Source organism: Morone saxatilis, unplaced genomic scaffold (genome assembly GCF_004916995.1).
Source record: "Morone saxatilis isolate NCDOM2014 unplaced genomic scaffold, NCSU_SB_2.0 Contig6, whole genome shotgun sequence".
NCBI classification, from domain to species: Eukaryota; Metazoa; Chordata; class Actinopteri; family Moronidae; genus Morone; species Morone saxatilis.
Window position 1 is genome coordinate 8248500 of NW_023340206.1, and position 9404 is coordinate 8257903.

General features: G+C 40.9%; 1 protein-coding gene across 6 annotated transcripts in view; it reads left to right on the forward strand.

Moving 5' to 3' along the window:
* The window catches only part of LOC118339728 (calcipressin-1-like), a 16770-nt gene extending 8186 nt beyond the window's left edge, over positions 1-8584 (forward strand). For 4 of the 6 annotated variants that reach the window (XM_035677438.1, XM_035677437.1, XM_035677436.1 and 1 more), the window contains 3 exons: positions 4005-4178; positions 4780-4939; positions 5898-8584. In XM_035677438.1, the coding sequence (XP_035533331.1) occupies positions 4005-4178; positions 4780-4939; positions 5898-6082 (519 nt within the window). In that variant the 3' untranslated portion in view covers positions 6083-8584. Of the gene's footprint in view, positions 1-88; positions 887-3187; positions 3918-4004; positions 4179-4779; positions 4940-5897 lie in introns of those variants that run through there. The other 2 variants (XM_035677440.1, XM_035677442.1) reach the window with 2 other exon arrangements.
* The last annotated feature ends 820 nt before the right edge of the window (positions 8585-9404 follow it).

Below are 9404 nucleotides of genomic sequence, written 5' to 3' on the forward strand. Positions count from 1 at the left end.
AAAAAAAAAAAAAAAAAAGAGGCTGTCCCTCCCTCTTCCACAGCCGATTGGCTTGCAGTGAATAAACGAATGAATGAGACCAGGATGAGGAGAGGGAGGGGATTGTGGGTAATGCGTCATCGGCTGGCAGGGGCTCATTTAAGCGGCTGTGGAGCAGAAGAAGAGGGAGAGAGGGGAGAGAGAGTGAGCTTAAAAGAGGCTGAATGACATTTTAGGCTCTCCACACCCAAATCTCTGGAAAATTCCTTCAGTTTTCAGGCTGCTGCAGAGCCGGCCTTCGCTGAGACCAACTGAGGGAGGAAGGAAAACGCTGAATATTAGCTAGACACAGTTAAAAAGAAGAAGTAGTAGGAGAAAGAAAGCCAAACGTTAAATGTTGGATTCTGTATTTCAGCTGCAGTTGCAAGTGTTGTGAGAGGAGATCCAGACTAGATAACCTTGGAATGTGGGATAGGAGGTTATGTGTTGACCGAGGTGACTTGAATGTAGCATAGTGATCTCTAACATCGTGGACGGCTTCAAGACAGAAGAAGAGAAACTACCACTGTACCACGACAGAAGAAGATCCACGTGTTCTGGAAAAAACTGACCTATTTCCTGTTAAGGAGCATCTATTACTTTCTTCTCGTCTGTCACCCTGGGGAAGGCAACGCTCCTCCGATCCCCCCGATTTCCCCCTTCCTCTTCATCATCCTCACCATCATCGTCCTCGCCACTGCTGAGGACCATTTCAGCATCCCGTCGCGCCCTTACCTCAGGTATCAGGTGGAAAAGGCTCCACCTCCCCGGATCGCCCATCATGCACATCAAGACCACCAAGTGTAACCGCTTCTGCCTGGTCGCCTCGGTGACCAACCAGGAAGTGTTCAACCGTCCTGAGGCGCAGGTAAAAGAGCGCTCTGCTTCTGCAAACCAGGTTCTTTGAAATTTATATAAAACCAACATCCCACTTTGGTTTATTCTTTTACATTTACTCTCTGAAGACTGCCTCAAATAGTATGATTAATTTTGGATTGAAGCTACCAATTTTTACTACAGGAAAGCATTTTTCTTCTTTTTACTCGAACAGGGGCTGCAGCAAACTATTTTCATTAGTAAACATGCATTAACATAACAGTCAGTTCATTAGTCATGAGAAGCATATCCTATGAAAACAATAAGGTCTTCTGTGGCTCTGAAGGAGCTTTCTAAATTTTGGGGAAATTGTGATGTCATTGGGGTTATCTCGTCTTGGGATTTAAAATTCTAAATATACAACCAAAAAACCCCACACTACAAACTGAAGCGATGCAAATGCCCCCCAAAGATGGGGGCATTTAACAGGCAGGGTGGGTTCAAGGAAAAGATGCTATTAGGTTGCATTATGGGAAATGTAGGGTGCAGCTCTTTTTGGAACTTGACTCATAAGAAGGGCTAAAAGTCAGTATATTCTAGGCCTCTTTTATTAATAATCTCACTCTTGTGAGTCTGAGTGTTTAGTCCATAGTCAGAGAATAATTTCAGCTCTAGCATGAACAAAACCTCTCAAACTACATTTGGACCATTACGTGACCAACACTACAGGTCTAAATTTGGGGTAATAGTATGAATAACTGGGTGAGGATGCATACTTGTCGTCATTATGTTGCAGTAAAATCCATTAAAGCTTTTAAAGGGACAAACAATGTAGAATTAATCAGTTGGGCAATATTTAATTACCCAGCTTAATTGCAGTACATTAATGATACAAGTGTGTGTAAATATGTATGTCCTCAGTTCTTTTCTTTTCAAGCTGTGTTTGAGGTAACTAAGAAACATGTACATATGTGCTGAATCAGTACAGTCTGTACAAGACTGCCATTCTTATCCTTTCTGTCTTACTTCGATACATGGTAATGTATTGTTAATTTTCATTTGAGGCAGAGCCTCCTCAAGGTTTCTGGGAAGGGAAACTGTTGATATAAGTGAGCAGGATTATCTGAATTTCACTGAGAACCAAATTCAGTGTTGTGTGTTTTTGGTTTTGTGTGGTAATGAGCAGATCGCAGACCTCCTATGGCCAGGCTGAGTACTCCTTCCTCCTTTGATTTCATCATGACTCACTGCACAAATCCGTGGCCAGTGATGGCTCTTGTGCTGCAGTGCAGTCCAGTGCAACAACACACTGACTGTTCACTGCAGGAGGTGGGGATGACTCGTGAAATACAATTTGTATCCAAATATTTAAACTGTGATGACTGCAGTTGTTTGACGTAACACAAATATGTTGGATTTGTTGACACTACAGAAACATTCAATCCACTCACGGTTGTCTGATGTTACAATGCAATGCTTCGTTTATCTCCTTGATCATCATCATGATATCATATCATCGTAGAAAGTGTTATTTTGGCTGCTATAAACGTATTTCTGGAATTAATCTTAATTGGTGACAGCTGACATGATTTGCTATTGGTCATTTTGACTGGTTAAAGTGAAAGTTAGTCGGCTAAAAGTGTGAATCTGGTAGCTGAATGTTAAGTACACTGCTCATTGCTAATAAGAGAGGAGAGATGGCAGATTTGTTACAGTTTAACAAATCTGTATATTTTGCCAACAGTGGTGTAACAGCAGAGTCAGTCAATTTCACATTCCAAAGATTTAAGAATATATGCAGGAAAAAATCAGTATTGCAAATGAAAACTTGTTACCCTAACCCTAATAACATGGCCAATATTTGAATGCACTAATAATGGAGATAAATGTAAAAATAGTGGAAATGATTGTTTCTTGACCTAAAGTGTAAATAGCTTTAAAACATTACCAATATGGCCAAGAAATTACCAAAATACCAAACACGAGGAAATTACATCAAATAGCTATTCATCATTCAAGCCTTCTGTTCTTTTAAGAAGCAGAAAATGTTTTCAGCTTGCACAGATCTGTCCACACCTCAATTTGCACATATTTGCATGTGCAATCACACCAACTCTGAAATTTGCATTGCATTGTTTGACGACTATGTGACTCTAATATGAATTGTTGTTGTTGACTAACTCGCAAAGTGAGACGTGAACTATGTTGATGTGAAGAATATTTTTACACTTCCCACAGTTTCCTGTACTGCTAAGGGCCACCTTTCAGCCATACAGAGACAAACATGACATTTGTCTTCTGAATTCTGATGTTTTCCACAATGTTCCTTTAGCTGCATTGTGTTCTTTGATCTAGTTTGATGAGGCACGACAGGTTGTAACAAAGGCTCTTTGCGTCACGGCGGCTGAAGTGAAGGCGAACCAGCAGTTAACTGAAGCTGAAGGAGTCATTTCTGTGGCTGGGCTGTGCAGACACGATCATTATGTTGAGAACCCTGCACTCTAGCACCGTTATGACCGTCTGCTGGAGCTCTGCAACAGCTCATCATTTTGTCTTGTTGTGTACACACTGACCCAACAAGCCTGAGATTGAGAAGACTGAGTGTTTTCATTAAACAAGTGAAAGTTTGTAGCTGCTACTTGGAGGCGTGGGTGTATTAAGTAGCAACCATGATTTCAGATATGCTGCCATCTCAAGTGTGTCTGTATTAATGGACTTCTGTCAGCCATCGCTGTTTGTGTGCGTGTCCTCTTGGAAGTGGTGGCTAAGGTCAGCTGTCTATTTAATTTTTCTCTCTTAATTAGTGTCTGTGACAATAATTGGTCATCTTAAATTGAGGCCATAGCTCTCCCTCTCTGACGCACACACAGTCAGACACCCACAGGCTGCAGGCTCTCTTGTGCAAAGAGGAGGGACAGATAGAGTGTCTGGTAATAGAGGCTATTTTTACAAATTTTATTCATAGCGACTTCAAGTCTCATAACTGTATTCATGGCTGCCTCTGGCCCATAGTGTTTAGTATTTATAGATAAGAAGAGAAAGAAGAGCTGAAGAGAACAAATCGAGTGGAACTGGAGGAGATGGTGCAGAAGCTGGTCTAAATTTCCTGATTTCAATCATCATTTCAGTCTCCTCCCCCTGTTCACTCCCCTCTCCCTCTTTCTCTTCAGGCCAGTTTTGAAGCCTTGTTCCGTTCATTCGACCCAGAGGTACAGTTCCAGTACTTCAAGTCTTTCCGGCGGGTCAGGATCAGTTTCAGCGATGCTCTGGCTGCAGCCGAGGCGAGACTCCGACTCCACAAGACTGACTTCAACGGCAAAGAAATGAGACTCTACTTTGCTCAGGTAATGTCTCTGAAGTACATCTGCTACATTGATCTGAAAAGAAGCCAACTGAGTCAGACCCTTTAATCTCTCCTATAATTTTGTATATGGAGCTAAAGACTAGCAGGGGATCTTAACAATTGACATCACCTTTATCACCTTTTTCTGTTTCACCTCTGGCTGCCATTTTGTATGGAGCTCCAAAGTGTTCAATATTAAATCAATAAATATTTAATTGTGAAATAAGTAATAGATTGTGTAAAATATATAAATGAATAATTCGTGTGGTGACAAATAATTTGTAATTTTTCATGGGTATGTGGGGATGTCAGTGTCTCCTCACTTTTCAGTCAGTCACATGCCTCCAGCTTCACTTAATAAATTAAGCAAATTAGTTTCTATTAGCTAGAGCAGCGAAAATGCCAAAGTTATTCTGAATAAACCAACTAGAACCTGCTGGTGTAACAGACACCAGCAGACATAGTATAACCTCTTCTTCTCTTCTATTAGGCCTCCATATTTTTGAACCACCAACATTCAAATTTGCTGAGTGTATTTTTATATCAAACTCCTTTTTCTACTTATGGGTCCCCAAGACTCACATCTGCCCTTCTGTCTGCAGTCTGTCCACATAGGGAGTCCTCGGCTGGAGCCCCCAAAGCCAGATAAGCAGTTCCTGATCTCGCCCCCTGCCTCCCCTCCAGTCGGCTGGGAACAGTCTAAGGACGCCACACCAGTCATCAACTACGACTTGCTGTGTGCCATCTCAAAGCTAGGACCAGGTATAACAGAGTTCCCATTAATCACACAACAGCTTCAGTTTTAAAAGATGCATAACATCTGTCTGTGTGTAGCTCTGATAATGTCAAGTGCACAGCCTTCGATTCATGCAGCTGTTAATTACAAAGTGAAACATAAGGAGCACAAATCAAAGCTGACATGAACGGTAAGAGGAGTCTGCAATTGGCCAAGTCTCTCTTGGATAGAGCATAATTAAATGATTACTCCACTTCTTTTCAGCTTTATCTCAATTTATTTAATGATAAGAGTATTGATCAAAAAATGGTGCAAAATCCATCAGCCCTCACTTTATCTCCAAGGCAACCAGTCCAGACCGCCCAGGACTGTCTGCACAAACAGACATCAAAAACTTCCTTCTGCCAGTGTTTGTGTGACTAACATAGCTGGTTATTATGACTAATTTGGGTATAGTCATTGTTTTGAACTTTTTCAAGTGGCATAAAAGTATCCATAGTTTGGTTGTTGTGAATCACAACAGTACATGCAGTATTGTGTTGGCATATCTAAAAGACAATGTAACTCAACACAACATTAGCATGCTAAAATACGTCCTCAATCAACACTTGCTATTGTAGAATAGTAGAAACAATAAGAGCTTTTCTGTAAGCAAACAACCTGGTGAACGCTATTTTCTTAGAGCTTTGTTTAAAGAAATTAGAAATAGGTTTTTGCATAGTCAAAGTGGGATTCTTCAGTCGTGACTGCTCAGTATTGTAAGATAAGGACCTCAATTATGTTCACCCACTGAATCAGCCAATGTTAGGCCTTCAAGGTGCATGTCATGGCTGCATCACAGCTTAAAGGACCATAGCAAGGTTTTTTTTCTCACTGGTCATCAGTATCACTGGTTTTCTGTACAGTTAGTTAATTTTAGACTTTTAAAATTTTTTATACCACATCCTGCATTGTGACTGTACTTCCTCTATGTGTGACTCCCAGGGGAGAAGTACGAGCTTCACACCGCCACGCCCACCACCCCCAGTGTGGTCGTCCATGTCTGCGAGGACGAGCACGGCGAGAGTTCGGCCCCCGACGACAGCGACCAAGATGACAAGCCCAGATCCCCGCGGCCAAAGATCATCCAGACGCGCCGCCCTGACTACACGCCCGGAGTCGAGCAGTGAGCGACGACAAGCAGGGGGCGCAGTGTGACGGCTGTAACATTTCATCCTGAAGTGATTGGTCAAGAGCTCAACACGCTCTTAGAGCTTTGAAGAATGTTTGGGGACTTTGGGAATGCACCTGAAGGTGCTGCGATGTCCTGTAGACGAGCATTTCATAAGACGGAGAGAGAAAACATAGTGACGAATGCTGCATTCATGTCCAGTGGGAAAAGATAGGAGATACGAACTTCCTAGTGGGAAAAAAACTGTTCAGTTTAGCCATCAAATGATATGTACATGCTTGTGAATCTGAGGTTTTGAGCTGGAACTGAAGGAAATATTAGTTTTGAAGTGCAGGAATTAACATATACTAATGTTTTGATTATAGTGCTTCAGTACATTGCAGGAGACATTGCTGGATTTTTGGTTTGTGGTGATATTTTGCAGAAAAAAACAAAACAAAAACTGAAATGTGCCGTGACTTAGTTTGTGTGTTTTGTGAGAAGAAGCTGGTCAGGTGCAAATAAAGTCCTTTTACAAGACTATTGCAGTGATTTGAATGTTGGTTATTCCCACATGACATGAATGCAGCATCATTCTGACAATGTCATGTTTGCGTTTTCCTCATGTAAAGTTTGGGACTTAACAGTCTGAGGAGGGAAACGACTTTTGAATTTATTTTATTTTAAACATAACTTTTCCAACTGTTGATTTTTGCGAAGGTGCTACATATGTGTGTCAGTCAGCTGTAGAGTTTACACGCCGCCGGCATGTGCTTTTTTGCATCTCCTTCGGTTGCGTGCTCATGTCGCCGCTGCAGCTCCCCATTACTCTCCACTGCTGTTTGATGTCACAGCTTCACCTTCGCTGCTGTTTTTGTGGTGGACGTGCAGTCAAGTCATAGCTTGCCTGACTCACATTTTACAGGCGAGCCCCTGGTGTGTACTGCTTACATTAAAACGTTTCAATACGAGGAGTTTGCACCCACAGTGTTGTTCCTGTAATGACTTCTAACAGTGTTGTCTGGGGATTATTTCAGTTTCGGTACTCTGCCTGTCTGTCTGTGCTTTGTAGTGTAGCGAAGAACTGTTGCTGTTTTGACATTTAATGAAGCTAAATTATGGCTTTACAAGGCTTTTTATTTCTGAATGTAGAAAACACAACCAGCCCTTATTCATCTGAGGGCTTCAACTAAATCAACCATGGCATTGTGTCAGTTAAAAAAAAAAAAAACAGGGCTAACTACTTGGGCTAAATAGCATTGTGAAAGAAAAGAAAATACAACTGAAGCACTGTTATTCAACCTATGACTCAGGGCCTTATACTCTTGCTGGCCTCATTCGATAAGAGTGCTTGTATGTTTTAAGGAGATGAGCGTGTTGCCTGTTCATGTACAGGCTGTTAGCTTGTATTACACTTGTGTGTAGGAAAACATGCAACTGGAGTATGTATGTGGAGTGTATGGGTCTGTTGACAGGTGTGTTTAACTGTTGCTTCCCCGTTAGCATTGGATATTTCAGCCTGCTGCACACGCTGTCGTTAAAACTGCCCTTATTAGTGTTACATACATACAAAGTTATGACATGATGTTGTTACATACCTACTTCTGTCTTTTATTTGAGATTTGTAAAACCTTGTAGAAACTAAAACATTGCAGAGAATTTTTTTAATACTTCTGTGTGTGTGTCTGATAATACATTTGATTGTGTTTGCAATTAGTTTATCTGCTGTGTTCTTCCCATCTGTTGCTTTATTAGCTTAATAAGAAAAGTGAGTCCAGCCCCCCAATATTCATTTTTACATATTATTTGCAGTGTGGGCCCCAAAGGCTAGTTTAAAGCCTTTATTTATGTTTATGTTGTGCTTACATGGTGCATTTTGCTAAATACTTAATTTGTGACAAAAGCTGCTGATGTGGAAAACTGTCTCACATCGCAATTCATACGATTGTTCATCACTTGACACAATTGACCTTGTTCACACAGCTCTTTTCTTTCCCTGGCCAGTATTGTCTGTTGTCTTGGCTTGAAGAAGCTGTATTTTACTCATAATCGATCAGATTCAAGTAAAAACTGCAATTAAAATACAACTTTAAAAGGGTTAAAAATGAAATGAAAGCTGCTCTTACAGGTATCATCAGATGCATCCTGTAGAATGTAATAATTAGATGGTGGGGCAAAAAAGGTGATTTATTGCATTTATTTGTAGGTATAAGTTGCTGCAGGCTTCTGTTTTAGTTGTGAAGCCTAAAGAAATGTCTGTTTTTCTTCTAGAGGATCTCATTCAAGCTAGCATTCATGGGAGAACGTTAGCTTGTGGAAGCAGCACTGTGAAGCACATGACTCACTGCCAGCAAGTCAGAAAGCTCATCTGTCCCACATTAGAGGACTAGAGGTTGCATAAGGCTCTGTCGGTTTAGCTACTTTTTTACTACTGGTATTTTAATTTCATTTATCTTGAAAAAGAAAAAAAAAAGTAATTACCATGATTGAGTTACCATTAAATAAAGATTTTACCATCTCAGTTTGTGTCTCCATGTGTTTATATTAAAATCACTGTCAGTTTAACCTCATGTTGGGGCTTTTACCAACACATGTTGTTTGCTCACTTATCATGGAGATGTGCATGGGGTAAAGCTCACTAAGAAACCTGTTTGAGATATTAAAATACAATTTCTGTTACATAACCGATTATTATATTCCATTCCTGCCAGTAGATCTGACTTAATGTTACACACTGGACCCTTTAATGTGTAAATTAGGACCATCACAGGCATCAAATCAGAATGAAAGTTTATTTTCCCAAAAGTCAAAGTTGCATTTATGAATATAAAGAGGAGGAGAAAAAAAAAACACATGGACTGAAGGAGTTAGGAGTGATCAGGTGGACTGAATCAGGTTAATGAGGAGTAAATAGCCTCTTTGAGATATGAACCTTCGCCTTACGGCCATTACCACCCTGAAAACGCCCAATCCTCCATCCGATCTCGAAGCTAAGCAGGGTCGGCCCCGGTAGACGTGGAATGGAGACCGCCGGAATACCGGTCTGAAGCTTTACACTTTCTCGTACAGACAGCAGAGGGCGCCTGCTGATGCTCTGCTGCTGCTACACTGGAGGAAACAACTGGGAGCTGAAATAACTCTTGTGACTCTTACTGTGCATACTCAATAAACATTTTCCCAAATTCACACCCCTTGCGTGACAAAACTGGTTTTCTTGAATGCTCCAGTAATGTTATTTATTAAAAAAAAGTCAATGTTTTTCTCTTTTGGTTGCAACACGTCTGTAGCTCAGTTCCTCAGTATAATGAGATGTTAGAAAATGCCTCAGTGACTTTAAAAGG